General features: G+C 33.6%; 1 protein-coding gene across 1 annotated transcript; it reads left to right on the forward strand.

Moving 5' to 3' along the window:
- The first annotated feature begins 11,457 nt into the window (after positions 1–11,457).
- On the forward strand, positions 11,458–13,320 carry LOC140036270 (uncharacterized). Its single transcript, XM_072077621.1, has 3 exons — positions 11,458–11,569; positions 11,717–12,407; positions 12,627–13,320. The coding sequence occupies exons 1-3, from the start codon at positions 11,458–11,460 to the stop codon at positions 13,318–13,320; spliced, it is 1,497 nt and encodes a 498-aa protein (XP_071933722.1).
- The last annotated feature ends 5,206 nt before the right edge of the window (positions 13,321–18,526 follow it).

An 18,526-nucleotide genomic window follows, 5' to 3' on the forward strand; every position in this document is an offset into this window, starting at 1 on the left:
AAAAGAGGAAATAGGCTTATATTTATGGAACTTAGTGAGTAATAGAGATATGCATAAAAATAGATGGGTATCTTTATAATTACCTCACCCAGACCACATAATTTATACAAATCATACCACACAAAATGTCCACACTGCATTGTCTCAATTGTAGTACTTTATTTACCATTATATTACAAAATATCCTCCATTCTACACAAACAATTAACACTATAATCACTCAACCAATTTACCACACTATTATTTTATAATTCAAGCCAGACTTATAACAATTATATGACTCTCTACATTATAAGAAATATATTATGGTTAAAAATTAAGCAACTTAACACGGAAAATATTAGCTCTCCTGTGCATCGCGCAGGCCGTTTCACTAGTATAAAAGAAAATCCAGACTTCAAGAGGAAGGAATTCATTCATTTTTCACAAATTTTGGGCCTTAGTATAATTATACCAAAGTTGGGGGACCAAATTACAAATAACCAGAACCTATGCACAAACCAGCAAGCTACTACGGATTCTAAGGCATATGAGAAACCAGAAAAGCTAAAGCCAAGTAAAATGCCAAATGATTACTCAATGAAAGGAGAACAAAATTTTCTTCTTGCTAATTCAAACACAAAATCATGTAACACAAATACTAAACACAAGATTTCAGCGCCTTGATGCAAGATTCAGAGCCCAATGAAAGATTATGCTGCTCAAACTTATACAAAAAAAAAAAAAAAAAAAAAAAAACGCAGCAAAAGGAATGAAAAATCTTGGTTCAAACTTAAACACAAATGCATCAGGTAGTTCAAAAGATCATTATAAGCTTAAAAAACCAAAAAAAAAACATTGAGTGAGCATCAGCATGATACAAATGCCAATCATTGGACTTTGCCAAAGAAAACCAAAAAAAACTAAGAACTCCTCTATGATGGATTTCGATCTTCATATGAGTTGGAATCGACCAGAGAAATGAACAAGTAGGGCTTCTAATGCTTATGGGGTCTAACCAACGTGAGAAAAACTCAAGAAAAGTCTTCCCAGATGCTGAAACTATGCAAACAAACTTCCATCGTAGAATGTTCAAGTGCTGGCGAGTCAGCCACTTTGGGCCTTAATTCGAGAGGCTTGGAGGCATTTTTTCAAGAAATTTCCAAGATGAAAGTTGTTCATTGAAGATCCCAGATCGTACAGAAATGACGATCTCCTCAAAATGGCTACAACTGAAGTCACATTTTGGTGATAGACAGGCCCTGTTCACTCAATTTTGTCTGCAAAAATTTGTGCTCTTTTTCCTTCGTTTCTTTTTTTCTCCCCTCTTGTTGTTTCTGCCAACTTTTCCTAACTTTTTCTTTTCTTAAAGCTGCGTGTTTTTCTATTTAAATGGGATAGAAAACTAAACCTTAAGAGGAATAGTTGAGATTCAAAGGAAAGGGGATTGTGTGGCTATTCTTGAGTTCATTTGATCATTTTTTAATAGCTGTTCTTGATTAGAATTTGATGGTGAGGTGTCTTGTACTGATCAGACTTGGAAGGCAAGAAAATGAGGAGCCAAAACGAATTAGAATTCCTCAAAAAAAAAAAATGAAAAACCTAGCTGTTCTTGTACTGGGTTCTGGTGCTGGTTTGTGAAGAAGTGCTGTACGTATGCGTGAAGCTGAAATTTTTTTTTTTTGAAAGGAAATCGGCCGATGGGGTTGGTTTCTTTCTTTCTAGGCTTTTGGTTGGGTTTGGCCGTGCGTTCTTGGGAATTTTGACTTGGATTTTGTTTGGGTTTTAGCTTGAATTTTTTGGTGTTTTTGGCATGGGTTTTATTTGGATTTTGGTGGACTTTTGGTTGGGTTTTTGGCGGGAATTTTGATTGGATAATTTTTGGTTGGGATTTTTATTGGGTTAAAACAAAGAAAATCTCTACTTTTGCTTCAATTTGTTTGGAAATCCTATTTTCTTTTCTCCCTTTTCCTACAAAATAACACAAAAATAAAAATAAAAATGATTACTTAAACAATAAAAATACAAATAAAAATATGCATTTTTTTGGTGAAAAAAATGTGGAAAATTTTTGATGTCTACAAGAGTGCTAATCCTAGGGCAAAAAATCATGATAGTTCTCAAACTTTCTATGTGGTGCACTTTTTGTTCTCCAACTGATGAATGTACATTTAGTCCTTCAACTGATAAATATATATATTTATAGCCCTTCTATCCAATTCCACTATTAATGTGGACGGAGAACTCTGAAAATGGGGTAATTTTGTCATTGCCGTAGAAAGACAAAGAAAAAGCCCTAAAATTCTTTGAAAGTGACTTTTAATCCAAAAAATAACTTCTTGTTCTCCAAGAGGATGAAAACCCTAGAGTTAGCTCTTTTTTCTAGTCAAAATTTGTTGTGGGTCAAAATCGGGGTTGGTCGGTAGAGTTTGTGTAGAGGCACGATAGAGAAGAAATTAAGAGGAGAGACTTCTACTTCAACCCTCATTTAGTATACGCTATGTGTTCTTGAGTTTTGTTTGCAAAAAAGGTAATCGATATATGGATCGGTGTATTAAAGTAACTACTAATGATCTAACAAGGTCTAATTTGGTTGTGGGGCTGAATGTGGGGCGATTTGGTCTCAAATATGGGGAATGGTTGTCCTAGATATGGGGTTTTTGTAGTTTTCTATCTCTGCAAATAAGCATTAGTGGTCTCGAAACTTTTCTAATAATACAACTGGGCCATGTCTATATTATACCTAATCTTTGCAGTGCATATTATTATTTTGTTATTGATTAGTGTACAATATTTTAGTAGGGGAATTTGACTCGGGTCTAAGCTTAGGGTTATTATACTCCATAAATTAATTAGTTAATCACTTAATTAATTATTTAATCACTTAATGTTAATGCAGAGCCTGATTCTGAATGGTTCACTGTAAGAATACATCATGAGGGGAAAATTCGTTAGGAAAATTATACGAGTTTTGTTGGGGGTGACATAGATCATGTAGATTTATGGGACTGTGAATAGATATCAATTCATAAACTGAACGAAATGGTTGAGGAGTTGAGGCATATTGAGGCAGCCATACCATAATGCATTACTATCTTTAGCCAACCAAAGACCTAAACACTCGGTTGAGAGAATTGTGTAGAAATGCTGATGTAATCAAGTTTACTAGTTATGCTTACAAGTATAAAGTCTTGGAGTTTTACTGTAATCACTTAACAATTAAAGAAATTGATGAGGTTTTGATGGATTTTGCTATGGGTAAATCAATAGATAGGAAGAAGTCAAGTGTTTTGATTGAGGAGTTAGATGATGCAGGTAGGGTAGTTAGAAATCCTTATTTTGAAATTGTAAGTAGTGGAGCAAGACCATCCCACTCACATAGGTTTGAAGTAGACAATGGCACAACCACCTTAGCATAACTATCAAGGGTAGGTGAGGCACCAGATGAGAATTTAAGACATGAGTAGGACAACACATGATGCATTTGAAGGGATAGTGGGAGATATTGATGATGAATTGGACTCTGAATCAAAAGTTGATGTAGGCAGCTTTGTATGAGATATAGAGTTCTGGGGATATGAACATCTTCTTGGGAATCTGAATATTAACACAAATAATGTAGCTATCTCTTCACAGCAGCAACAGAGTATAGTAGGTGACCGGGAGAAAGTACATGACAGTCAATCTTCTCAGCAGGCTAGGATTGGGAATCAGTAGTCACAATAGCAGCAATGAGCTAACCGCTCTTCGTTGGGGAGTGTAGACAATACTCAGCAACCACAGCAGCCTTTATTTGAGAATAAAAGCAATACTCAACAACGACAATAGCATTTCTTTGAGCAAGGAAACAATATTAAGCAACCATAGCAACCTGTTTCAGGGAAAAATTGTCGAGAAGAACAAGAAACAAAGTAATGGATAAAGCATCAACTTCTAAAGTTCAAACGAATGCCTTGGAAGAAGATAGGGTACCTGATCATTTGAGCAGTGATTGTGGATCATCACATGAAAATGGTGACCAGGTATAAGACAGATATAGGAGATTTGTGCGGGACAAGTTCTTGAAGGATCCTAGATTTGAGTTGGGGTTGAAGTTTGAATCAAAAGAATAATTCTAGGTAGCAGTTGCTAAATATGGCATCAAATTGGGCAAGCTGGTTTGAACATGCAACTATGAGAAGAAAAGGTAAAGGCTTTATGCAAAAAACATGTATGTGGTTTGTGTTCTCATCAATTGAGAAGGCACTTAGTTCAATAGACGTGATAGTTAAGATAATGAATGATGTGCATGAGAATTGTAACAATACATGGAAAAACAAAAATATTACTTCCAAGTGGCTATCTAATAGGTATGTTGAGAGAATTAGGTCAAACACAAAGATACCTCTTAGGAAAACTAGACAAATTGTTCGTGAGGACCGTCATGTTGACATTTCTAGATGGTGGCCTGAAAAGTAAAGGCCAAGGCTGCTGATAAATGCATATTTTATGTGTTTCAAGTGTATTTTATTAGTTATTTTTGGTGTGTTTTATTCATTTTTATAGTTAGTTAATTAACTAAATTTACAGTGAAGTTATGCTTTTTATAGTTTAAGTGTCAAAAATTGCATTTCTATGAATTTAATTGGCAAAAACTTCATGTTTTTATATATTTAATGATTTGATCATCAAATGATGTGAATTGAGAACAACCACATGTTATTTTCTATTGTCATTCCTAGCAATTAAAAACTAATGTTCCAATTTGGTTTTAAAGCATTTATTTTAATATCTACGTACCTTGATAATCATTTAGTGGTTCATATAATCCATATAAAATATCAACTTCATTTTGAAATCAATTGATAACCTATTAAAATGTAAAAAAAAAAAAAAACAGATCAACTTAATTTACAAAAAGAATATATCCCTTATATCTTAAAGGCATATTTAATTAAGTTTTTTTAAAATTTTCATTTGAAATAAAAGTAATAAAACTCATGATCAATTAATTATGTACAGTAAGAAACAATTATATATATAATAAATATATGTATATATTACAAATTTTGAGACTAATTATACAAACAAAGAAACATGTGACATATTCTTAGCATGAGTAAAGGAAACAAAAATTAAAAGGAAAAAGAATTTTAATTAGAAGTATTATTACTCATTTAATTCTATTTCATTCTAATTTGTATCTCAATTCATGCTAAAACCCTTAATATCACTTTTTAAAAATTTAAAAAAATATAATAATTCAAAATCAAAGATTGGGGACAAAAAATACTAGGTCAAAGTCGTTGACTATCAACAATTTAATGTTGATCGTTATCCATTGTTCTATTTTTGTTAATTGTCCTAAATCTGTCTGAAATCACAAATTTTGAGGGCTAAATTTATTTTGATTGAAACATTAGATACCAATTTGGCACACATGCTAAACATTAAGGATCAAAAATATAATTCTCCCAGATAAGGAAAAACAAAGCTAAAAGAGAACATTACAAGTTTGCTGAGAAAGGAGAAAGAGCATGTTGCACATATTTTAGAGTATTTAGCTAAAAAAACTTAAGAAAATGGCCAATTTAGTCCCTAAACTTTTTTTTTATCGATTTAGTCCCTATTTATTATTTATAGCTAATCTGATCCCTAAACTTATATTTCGGCTCCAAACAAGGAACTTAGCGGCAGCGCCACCACATAATTTCTATCAGGCTCCTAATCGAGCAACTCAAAAAGGAGTATTTTAGGGACTTCAATGCTGGGTTGTAACAAAAATTAACCGGTAGATAGAAACACACCACACGTATGGAAAAAGTTTCCCTTTTCCCCTCAAAATCTTCTTTGTAAAACCAAGTTTCTTGTTTATTTGACCAAAACGGGTGAAAACCATTGTTGGTTTTAGAAAAGGGTCATCAAAAATGTTCATCCGATTTGCAGTTTTTCACTAAATTCCATTCCAATACTAACCGTGGAAATTAAGCATAAAGAAAAGGAAATCTTAAAGAATCTCAAGTGGGAGTTGCAACTTGCAGGTGAAGCAGCAGCTGCTAAGGAAAAGTTGAAAACCAACCAAACCCAAGATAGAAATTAAATGACGCCCAATTCAGTTGAAAAAACTCATAATTCTCAATGAACCTACCTCAATTCTTCATCTTCCTAGCTCAAGTACACGTGCAAACAAAGAATTGGAGAACAGGAAAGTCATATTTGACATAGTCCGGAACTATAAAAATACTTGATAGAGAAAGAAACTTATCAGTTGTGGTCTCCGGACAAAAAAAAAAATGGAAAAAAACTTATCAGAGGAAACAAATATTTCCATGAAAAACAAGCCATCGAAATCTCTAATATACCTTTTGTAAAACCAAGACCAATCTGTAATTGATGCTAGGACCAATCTATCCAGTCCAGACATCACGCACCCGAGTAAATAATCTCTAAAAACTGGATAGACTAGCTCACCCTTCTTCTAACGATCAGAGGATCAACTCAGTGGTCAAATTCTCTAATACATTCTGTACAAATTAAAAAAAATTTAATCTATTAGAAGGGCAAATGCAAACCAAAAAAAAGAGGAAAGAAACGAAAGGCCTCGGAAAGCAATAATATCACAAGAAAGACGTCACAAAATAAAACAACTGATAGCTGCTATGCTTATAATAGCTGCTACTCGGGTGCCTTCGGTTAATTTTTATTACAGCCCCATCATCGAAATCCCTAAAATATCCCTTTTGGGTTGCTCGATTAGGAACCTGATGGAAATTATGCGATGGCACCACCGCTGAGTTCCTTGATTGGAACCGAAATATAAGTTTTAGAGATCAGATTGGCTATAAATAATATATAGGAACTAAATCTACGAAAAAAAAAGTTTAGGAACTAAATTGGCCATTTTTCCTAAAACTTATTGTATTTGTCTGGTGAGATGAGGGCTTTCTCTGTCGCTTTTTCATGCCCCTAGTAGGATTTGAGTAATGTATAACCGTTGGGGCACTTTGCCAGGCAATGAAGTATTTGATTATCACTGTTCATCTCAATACAAAGTCGTCACTAAATACCAAATAAGGCCTTTCTCACTTTTTCAACATGGTTACATCATTTCAAGAATGTTGGTAACATTCTAGACTTCCATGTGATTTGTATCAGTACCAAGGACCATTTATTTTCATGCATCATCTTCCATTACTGGCCGTATGAATCTTGTAGAATTTTGGTAACATTCTAGACTTCCATGTGATTTGTAAACCCAGTCTGCCTAAATATGTTCCCTGTATAGAACCACTTTAATTGCCTGACAAATTAAGTAATGATTCATGCACTTTAGCTGCCACGATTAAACCAGCATATACAAAACTTTGAGGGTTGAACATCCTAAGTTGTACGTACATGAAGTGAGAATTGGTAAAATATCATAAATTGTACCTAAAGAATTACTCTTTTTTTTGGTAATTTTTTTTCGAATGGGGGATGGGTGAGATTTAAAAAGCAAAGTGGAGAAAGGAAGGTTTAAACCTAGAACCTCTAATTTTTGGGGTCACAACTTTGGCCATTAAACCAAGGCTTTATCAGCCAATCAATCTGATAGCTCCTTTTCACCTTCACTAGGCTTGATCCTGCCGTTTACTCATACTTTTTCGAGCAAATTATACTTTACCCCCTATGATATAACTAATTTTCACATAACCTTCTCTACTTTTAAAATCTATATATAGCCCCTCATAATTTAGATTAAACTGTCAAGGTGACGGAAATGATCATCTGTAACAGAATCTATGAAAACATCAAAATTACCCTTGTTTAAAAACTAATATGACTAAAGTGACCAAAATATATAAACATAATATGCATGACATTCTAACCCCGTATGGTTTTATATTTTACAATATAATCCCTTTATAGTTTAGTGCTTTACTATATAACTCTCTTATGATTTTTAATATATATACATAACCCCCTTGTGGTTAATAAATAATTTTCAAATTTACATAGGGGTATTTTTGATATTTTACTTGATTCCGCTATGGATTGTAAATTTGGTCATTTTAATACTTTAATCTAAATCATAAGGGGATTATGTACCATATGGGAGTTATGTAAAAAAAATACTAAATTACTGGGAGGTAAAGTGTAATTTACCCTACTTTTTTGATGATCCTATGAAAGACATAATAAACTTTCGATTTTTTATACTATATGAATCATACTCTAAATTTTGGAAAATTTTTAAAATTTGAGAAAGGATAATGATCGACATACCTTCAAAGTTGTATACAAAATCGTAATAGCATACATCGAAATTTCTGAAGATGTATACATAGTTCTACCCCGTATTTTTTAGTTTAATAACTTTAAAATACATTTTTACAATTCACGCATGAATTTGTATGTGTAATTTAGTCGAACTTGTACTTTTGTGCCGAACTTTTAATCATATCTTTGAAATAAATTTGTATAATAAACACGTGCATAATCTCGCATAATATATATCCATCCTGTATGTTACTATTCCATATGAGTAATGCATATATGTCTGTCCAGTCCTTCAATTCCATGAACGTGCAAAAGTGTTCAATTTATTATGGTCCTTGCAATGTAAGTCGGAATGAGTTGATCTTCTAGGGAGATAGGTTTCCGGATTATTTTGGAAATAATCATTGTAAATTGGTTCGAAAAATATGAGGACATATATGAGTATTCCTTGAAATTTAGTTTGGTATTATCCACTGTAGCATTTTTTTAATTTTTTTTAATGTAATGCATGTGAGATAAATATATTGATGGAAAGATATAAAATAATTCAAAAATATGTGTATGATATGAAAAAAGAATTTCAAAAAATAATTTATCCAAAGAGAGCCAATCATTTTGTATGCATTATTTGCTCTTAAGTGGCCTTTTATATTTGATTCTTGTGCCATAAAAATTTCTTTTATACTTTTTTTATAAAAAATATTTTTATGGCACAAGAATCAAAAATAAAAAGGGACAAAGGGAAAGATTTTCCAATTAAAACAAACTGAGAGAATAAATCAATTTTAGGGATAAACTGTTTTGTTATTTTGAAAAAATTACACTTAACCAACGATGGTGGGATCAATATCGACAGATTACAACTCAATAACGGGAGAGTATCTAACACGTGGTTAGATTATATAACTCACATTTTAGTGAAACTTCACTTTAGGATTTTTAATTTATGAAGCTTCAACCTTCATTTAGGTTATAACTCGGGATGTTTGCAGAAGCCGAGTGGTTCAATCGATTGCTCTTTGTATTTTATGGTTACGAAATAAATTAGAGGTGGCGCCCCTCCCCAAGTTTGGGACCTTTTACCAAAAAAAAAAAAAAAAAAATGCCTTGACTACTTTACCATTAAACCAAAGTCTCGTTGGCATTAACAAGATTTCGTATACAAGTCTTTTAGCAACGTAATAAATGTTTATAACCTAATCTACATGATTAACTGTTGCATGGACTCTCTCATGTCACACCTTAAGCATTCAGTAATTTAAACCGCAAACCAATCTTTATACCTCCCCGGCCTGAGGTTTTCTATTACATATTACGCAACTGCTCAAAATGATAAGTATCACACAAATAGAGATGTTTTAAAAGTTAGATTTTTATCCATTATTGCTGTCCCAATTTTTTTTTCTCTATCCTCTCCTTCTCCTTTATACAAAAAAAAAAAAAAAAACTGTCAAGTGCCCTGACTATTAAAGCATCTCTCCTTCTTTATGTGCTGGGTTTCTTAACAAATTGTTAAGTCAAAAAAGTGCTTGTTTTGACTGGTTTAAACTTAAAACGACCTGCGAAGATTATTAGGGTGATAGACATAGGTGTTGAATATATATATTTATACTATATATAAAAGAAGAGGGGAGGGGTTGGTGTAGACTTTTTGTGTCATTTTTTATAGTTCCTATTCTGTCCTCTAAATAAGGACAAAATGGTGCTGTCATCTCTCTAAAATAAACACTTACAAACACAGACACACACCCCTATCTTGCAACAATTTCTTCTCCAAAAAAAGGAAAAACGCAATTCTTCCGCCCACAATTCTAAAAAAAAAAAAAAAAAAAGCTTGCAACAAATACTAAAAAATTTAATTATTTTTAAAATATTTTTTCTTTTAGATTTTCACACATATAGGGTGTACCATTCCCACTAGTTACAATATTACAAGTATTTTATGTCTAGCCATGAACAGGGTGCCATATCAAAATTACAAGTTAGCTCTAGTAGTTTTAGTTCAACTTGTGGTTGATGCAGTACAAGGTACCTTTTATCACGGACAATTGGACTCTTGATATGGAATTAGGCACAAATCCTGGACTCTTTGCGACTATTGGTTGAGGAATTCTCTGTTTTCTTTCAATCTTGTTACATAGTTCTGCATTTCCGTTGGCTTCAGTTTCTTCAATTTTGTTTTGGAGTGTGTAGCTAGTGTGGCTGATGTAAGATTTCCCTCTTCCTATATAACTGCATGCTCATTAACGAAAAGCTAATACATTTGTTCCAAAAAAACAAAAAAAGTGAGAGAGATAATAGCAACACTTAAGTCTATGAATTAGAATAAGGAAGGCATATATTGAGTAATAATCAAAATATGCATTAACATTTTTTTAACACCCCACCACGCCTCTCATATCCTTTCCGCCCCTAACTAGTATAATTCAAACCCTAAACCTAACGGTGGAGAGAATTCTAAAAACCTTCCCTAAATAACATATTAAATAAGTATAACTAAATTTTCTATTTTTCCATTCACACTATTCTAAGGGAAACAAAATACAGGGCATAACTTGACTATTTTCTAACATGAAACTTTAGAGAGAAATCACATTCCAAAGTGTAGATCAAAAGTTAAAAAACCAAAAAAAAAAGCTAATTAGCTGTAAATGTTGATTTTGCATGTTTAAAACAAAATTTTCGAATACACAATGTTACTCCTATTAGTTTTCCAGTTTTACATATGAAACATCACATATACGTGGAACCAGTACTTAAATTTGAAATTTGGCAAAATAATAATGAATATTCAATAAAATAATTAATCGAAACCCATGAAGACGTTAGTTATTTAGAGATTTTTCATAACACAGTGAGTAAAACTTTTTGTGATAGTAAGGTAGTTAGATGTGAGCAAGTGAGTAACTAACTCAATTGCAAGGTGAAGCGTATTTAATAAGGAGTAAAAGTTCAAAATTTTTGTAAGGCAAAAGCGACAAATGGACTTTTGTCAGAACTTTAGCAGGGGCAAAAAAGAATTCAATGTAAATTTTTAAATTCTCTAAGGGCTAAAAGGAATTCTGAAAGATCATAGCTAAAAGATCTAAGGGCTAAAAGATCATAGCTAAAATTTTAGCCAATAGGATTAAAAGTGTCTTGCATTGTTGCATTTGCAAAAATCAATCTGCTTTCATTCCTGGTAGACAAATTCTTGACAACGTTATGGTTTCTCATGAATATTTGCATTATCTAAAAAACATGCGACATGGCAAGGAGGGGTTTATGGCAGTTAAGCTTGACATGTCTAAAGCCTACGACCGTGTGGAGTGGAGCTTTTTGGAAGCAATGATGCACAAGATGGGATTTCACAGTACATGAATAAATTGGATAATGCAGTGCCTAAGTTCTATTTCCTTCTCTTTTAATATTAATGGGGAGGTTAAAGGGTATGTCATCCCCAAGAGAGGAATTCGACAAGGGGACCCTCTATCCCCTTATCTATTTCTAATTTGTTTAGAGGGCTTATCCAACCTGCTTAGGAAGGCTACGGCTAATAGGATGTTGTCAGGGATGAATATAAGCAGAAGGGGACCTAGTATAACTCACCTTTTCTTCGCGGATGATTCCTTAATTTTTTGCAAAGCAAATCAGGATCAAGCAAAGGAGTTAATGAGAGTGCTGTATGTCTATGGCTTGGCGTCTGGTCAAGTGATTAACCTGGAAAAGTCCTCCATTCTATTCAGCAAGAACGTGCAGCCAGGTTTGATGCTTCAGATTTGCCGAACCATGGGGAATATGCAAAGAGTCTGTCAAGGCCAGTACCTCGGATTACCAATGGTAGTTTCGAGAACAAAACAACAGCTTTTTGGTTTTGTTAAGTCGAACATACAACAGAGAGTGCTCCAGTGGAAGAACAGGTTTCTAAGTACGGCAGGCAAGGAAATATTACTTAAATCAGTGGCTCAAGCTATGCCTACTTATACTATGTCATGCTTCAAGGTGCCATCCAGATTGTGCAAGGAAATCAGTTCACTCATGTCAAACTTTTGGTGGGGAGACATTAATGGAAAAAATAAAATTCATTGGTGTTCCTGGAGAAAGATCACTCAGGAGAAGGACAAGGGGGGTTTAGGATTCAAGGATTTGGAGGCCTTTAACACTGCACTACTTGGTAAACAGGTTTGGCGTTTGATTACTCAACCCAACCTGTTAGTTAGCCAAGTAATGCGGTCTAAGTACTACTCCAGAACTTCAATATTCAGGTGTAAAGTCCCCAATAATGCCTCATGGTTATGGAGATGTCTGATGAGCGCGAGACACGTGGTGGAACAAGGCACTAGAAGACGGATTGGTAATGGAAAGAATACACATATCTGGGAAGATAGCTAGCTTCCGGACACAATAAATGGGAGAGTAACTACTTGCAGAGCTACGGATGGTGGACTGCAAAAAGTAGCAGATTTGATTTGCCAAAGAAGATGGAACCGCAATTTGGTTTTCCAAACTTTTAACACCAAAGATGCGGACAGAATTTTGAGTATCCCAATCAGTCTAGCTGGCAGGGAAGATTCTCATTTTTGGTTACATGGTGTGGATGTGAATTACTCCGTCAATTCAGGGTATAAGGTGCTGATGGCTAGCAAAGAAACCAAGCAGAAAACAAATCAGAATGACAGCACTACTAGTTGGGAGCATCAGTCTAAGAAGATTTGGAAGCAATTGTGGAGCTTAAAGATTAAGCATAAACAGAAAATATTTCTCTGGAAATGTCTAAACAATGCTCTTCCGGTCAGAGATATCATCTATGGTAGAATCAAAGCTGGAGACCCTATTTGCATGCGATGTGGAGAGGAAAGGGAGACGATTGAACATACATTTCTGAATTGTGAGGATGCAAAAATGACATGGAAGTTAGCCCAATCCAATGGGAAGGCATATTGGAACAACATGGCTGTTTTAGAAGATGGTGGACATCTATCACTGAAGCTAGACATAGACCACAAGGTTGGCAACATATTGCTCTATCGGTCCATATACTCTGGCAAATATGGAAAGGGAGGAATGGGGCAGAATTCAATGGCAAGAAATACAGGCCATGGACGGCTATTCAGAAGGCATTAAAGGAATGGTCAGAATTGGGAGAAGTAGATAGACTGGAAACTAGGATGAGTACAACCGAAACAGAAGCTCTACATCTGCAACATCCACAGCTTTGTTCACAACATGGTGTCCTGCAATTCAGCATTGGGATTACAAGGGACAAGCACGAACCATGGGTAGGCATTGGAATCTGTCTAATAGGAGGAGCTCAGGGAACACACACAGGCTGGGCAATGCGTGAAACTAGTTCAGGATCTTTCTTGCTGGATGAAGCATTAGCTCTAAAATTGGCAATGTGTAAAGTTGCTGAAATGCAACACAGAGTGGTCCAATTCCAAGTGCAGAATCAGCAGCTCCTCAACCTTATTCAATCCAAACAAGCGCGGGATATCAGATTAGCAACTGTGGTGGAGGATATTATTCAACTTAGACTTTTGTTTCATATGTGTTCCTTTTGTCTAGTTCAAAATGATAACTATCATCTAAGCTCCAAACTTAGTACTTATGCTTTAGGCATTACTTTTGATGAGGAACTTTTGTTTCCTTAGTGGTTAAATGACCGCTTGTATAGTTTCATCGAGCCTTTGCTCGTACTTGTACATCTTTTGAAAAGGAATACAATCATATATCGTTTTGAAGGAAAAAAAAAAAAAAAAGAATTCTGAAAACTTAGGCAAGGCAGCTGCCCCTGGGCCCACTTTAGAGAGTTCTATGGTGACTTTTAGATACTATACTAATGAAATTAAATTCACTGTTTAATATGGAATAAGACTTATTATCCCGTAGATTATTTCAAAAGTTTAAATTAAAATGATGTGGTAACATGTAAGTGGATTAGAATTATGAGTATAGTACCCAAAAGGACCGTACCATTTTTCGAAATGTCAGCCAGTTTCAGTTGATTTTTAGTCTTTTGTTTTCATTTTATTTTTTTGTTGCCAATTTGTTCTGAACTTGGACCACTCCTGAAACGAAAGGATTCTAAAAGAATCCACCCTATCAAAATTGGATAATATGGTGTCCTTATTTCTGTTAACAGCAATAATCAAAACAAAAGGTTTGTAAGTCTACAAAAGGTTCGTAAATATAATATTGCCCTTTACTCATAACTCGTAATGTGTAAACTTCAACGAGGTTTCGATGAAATTTTGGAGTATTAAAAAATGTTCTACACTACTCCTTTTGATGTTCCTTATGCACTAAGGAATGCCCAAATCCGGAAACTAAAATGGAATTCATGAACGCTGTCTCTCATATGTAGATCCAAATATTTATTCTCTAAAAAAAATAAATGAAAAATTGATCGATGTGAGGCATTTAATTGTAGTTCCGATTATACTTTTTCGTTTTTGAAAAGTTGATTTTATCTTGAGTTCAAAAGAAAATAAAGCAAAACATCTTTTGCGAGAGGAGGAAGAATTTCTTGGTAAAGCTTCTAGATTTATGAAATTCGTGCATGTATATGCCTAATTGGGAATAATCTTGAAGATAAAATCACAAATCTTTGCATCCCTCAATAACCTAATTTTCTTCAGATATTTTATACATTCACCTTACTGAAATTCTGTCTCATGCTTGGTAATGATCCAATGGCATGTCAAAGATGTTGCTTCATTTTAACCGTGCAATTTCTAAGATGATTCCTAAGCTGGTTACTTATCGAGTGTTTGGACGGAAGATTATTTGAAATATTATTTAGAATAATTATTGTAACACTTTTTACAAAATGATATATGTGAGATAGAAAGATAATTGAAAATATAAAAAGTTATATTGAAAATTGTATTTGTAATACAAACAAATAGTGTGCAGCCCAATAATGGCTATCCAAACATAAGTTGGAAGCAAAGCTTAGCTCTGTACAGATGGACTAAACAGAACATATAATTGATTATGTCATTAATTGTTTTCTACAGAAGCTTTTATTGATAGAGGAAATGTGAATTGAAAGGTCTAAGCCAGCTCTAAGCTTATTGCAGTTTACTTCTTGCTGATTCTTTCTTATTTAAATGAATTTATGCAAAAAACAAAACCATTTCCATTTTTCCTAAAGCATCTAATTTGCTCAGTAGTACCAATCTAGCAGGGCGCCGGGTACCCACAGCTCAAAGGATTTGGTTGGCGTGGGCTTCGTTGGGCTAATCGAGTAAGTGCGGATGTACTAAATACAACTATGTAAAATGGTTTTTAAATGTTTTAATATATATTTACAATATCTTGTTATGCACATGAATTTTGAACTTTTTTGGTTCGATTTTGCTTGCGTACATGAAATGCTATAAAAAGTACACTAGTTTGTATAAGTGTGTATCAAAAACTATAAAAACGTAAAATAACAAGACGTAATTACACCAGGCCTTGATCATACATGTTCCGTGTCTTGGTCGGGAGAACCGTACCTCATCTCAATCACCTTCTACCTTTTTTTTTTGTTTTTTTTCATCGACATGATAGTTTCTAATGTATATCTATTCCTATTCTATATTTACTCTTACACAATAATTTCTAATTTATACCTACTCTTACTCTATATTAGGAGGGGAGGAGTGGGCTCAAATGGACCAATAAAAAATTTGGACGAGACTAAACAATCAACAAATCAAATAGGTGTATTTGAACCTGTTGATGAAACTTTCAGAAATCTCTTAGACCTACATCCAAGAAACCACTTACTCTAAAAGGTAGTCCAATCAACTTGTGCTTGGTTAATCGGTACTGAAATTGGTCGTTTACAAGATTTTAGTTAGCATTTTGTCTCTGAATGCCTTGTCATGTATAGTGGAGTTCTCTCGCACTTGAGTGTACTTTGTTGATTAATTATGCTTGGAAAAAGAACATATTAGCCCAGGATTACTTGGCTTGTGAATATGAATTCATTAATTCCACTAAGAAGTTAAGAACTCCTTATCCAATTGCTATCTACACCCACCAGCTAACACTTTCATGGAAGGACGACGTACTATTTATTTGTCCGTGAACTGTGTATATGCTAAGAGGCATTTTATCGCTTCTTTAAAATTGAATCATTTTGAAGGATATTTAATTTTGGTCAAGCAAAATAAACACTAGATAATCATATACAAAAGTTTTAAGAATCATGGCAGTCTAACACGTAACTCCTCAAATTAATGTTTCCTAGATAATCTGTGTAGTTATCTTTTGCTTTAGGAAATTTTGAAATTTCTTATATTTTTCAAATATGTTTACAATTTTTTAGATGTATTGTACTTGTTAAATTGCAGATCTATTATTTCTAATGCATGAATAGTGATGTAAATCAAATTGTACTAGATAATTACCAATAGTCCTCCAATAAAATTTGCTATTTGTAAAAAAAAAAAAAAAAAAAATTTGCATACTTGTTCTCGTCCTTTTTACACATATAACATACATATATGCCAACAGAGATATAACTTTTATTCTATCAGTATCAATAAAAATTAATCCAAATTCTTATGCCAAAACTTGTTGATTCTCCATAAGTCAATCCATGAACCAAGCAAGACCTTAAGTTGTTATGGCTGTGATAGTTTCTAGCCAAAAACAATTGTTTATCATCACATAAGACCAAAGCTTGTTTTTCCAATTGGCACAGAAGTCATGTTACTAGTGATCTTTGTGATTGCTACGGTACAAAGCAGAAGAATACAGAAAACAATCGGATATAAGATCATTAATTTCTATCACTAGATATCAGCAACGTATGAAGATTTCGTATTCGACGAAATGATTAAGGAATCAAGTGGCTAGCGCAAAGAAAATTTGTCCAATACGACGGAAAAAAGAAGGTTTCAAGACACAAAATATCTTAGCATCAACTAAGCAATGAAAAGGTCTTGCTAAGAATATTAAGTTAATTAAGTATCTTCTAGTTGTCAAATATACACAATTTGTTAGTCAATTGTTATAGTAACATGACAATCAGAAAAAGAAGCGATAAAAAGTTTGCTAGGTTGTTTGGGAAATCGTGGAAAATTAATATGACAAAATGTTATGGTCCGTTGGGGTAAATAGATAAAGAAGAGTAAGAAAAGACTTGCTGGTCAGTTGGCCCTTCTTCCTGCTCCCCACCTTTGGAGCAAAAATCCGTAAAATAATCTGATATGGAGCTTCGACCACGTACTAAAATAGCCAAACTATCAATTAATAGTAAAAGCTAAAAGCTATAGTTGGATACACTTTCCTTCACACAAAAAACAAGATACAAACTTCAATAGCAATTGGTACAATTGGGTATACATCTATACCCCCGATTTTATTAAGCAATTGGGACGGGATGAATTTTAGCAAGTTCATTAATAAAATAATCTTTATCTTATTAAAAAGAAAAAGATATAAACATCTATAGCGATATTATTCTTTGGTTTTGCCTATAGGCACTGGCTTATGTCCAAATTTGGAAGTTATCAATCTGTTACTGCTTGCTGTAAAGTTGAAGGATAGTTAACAGCAAAAATACTACTCTTTTTCTTTTTAAATTTTATTTTAGTAGAGAAGAAGTGAGATTTGAGAAATGGAGAGGAAGGGGAGGAAGGGGAGAGGGGATTAGAACCTAGAATCTCTAATTTAAGATATCTCAATTTTAACCACTAGATCAAAGTCTACTCGACTACAAAGATACCACTCAGAAGTAAGCAAAGCCAGCAATACTTGAGAGATGATACTTGTACATATGGGGATCCATTTCTATATACCTGTTCTTATATTCAGAGGAAAAATATCTAAAGATGGATAGAAACATACCTTAAAACACAAATTCAATTTCATTTACGAAAAGTATAGCCAGTTTAAAGCTTGAGGTCGGATGCAATCTTCCAACTTCATTGGATTGATCTTAAAAGGAAAGAGATAGCTTTCTTCTACTTTAATCTAATTGAAAAATATGGATTTCATAATAAAGAACATAAACTTGCTAAGGGCTTTAAGACAGTGATAGTGAATTTAATAGGTGTTTTATTTATGAAAATACTTTCATAATTTTGGCAAATTATTATGCTGATTTTTCTTATAATTTGTCTTTGGTGCTGAATTCAGGGGTTCGTGATTAAAAGAAGGTTAAAAGAGAAAATTTCAGAAGATTTGTTAAGAATGGATATGGGCGCGTCGGTGAAGTCAGGAAATTTCAGGTGCTAACGATTGTTTTATCTCAATGATTGCCATAAGGTGATCAGATCCGTTGATGTGGACGGTGACGGCTGCGTTAACTTTGACGAGTTTAAGAAGATGA

Source organism: Coffea arabica, chromosome 2e, assembly GCF_036785885.1.
Source record: "Coffea arabica cultivar ET-39 chromosome 2e, Coffea Arabica ET-39 HiFi, whole genome shotgun sequence".
NCBI classification, from domain to species: Eukaryota; Viridiplantae; Streptophyta; class Magnoliopsida; order Gentianales; family Rubiaceae; genus Coffea; species Coffea arabica.

Coding starts and splice junctions, on each gene's coding strand:
- LOC140036270 (XM_072077621.1), top strand. CDS start 11,458: ATGCGACATGGCAAGGAGGGGTTTATGGCAGTTAAGCTTGACATGTCT. Junction 11,570..11,716: donor GCACAAGATGGGATTTCACA/GTACATGAATAA, acceptor TAATTTGTTTAG/AGGGCTTATCCAACCTGCTT. Junction 12,408..12,626: donor TTGATTACTCAACCCAACCT/GTTAGTTAGCCA, acceptor AACTACTTGCAG/AGCTACGGATGGTGGACTGC.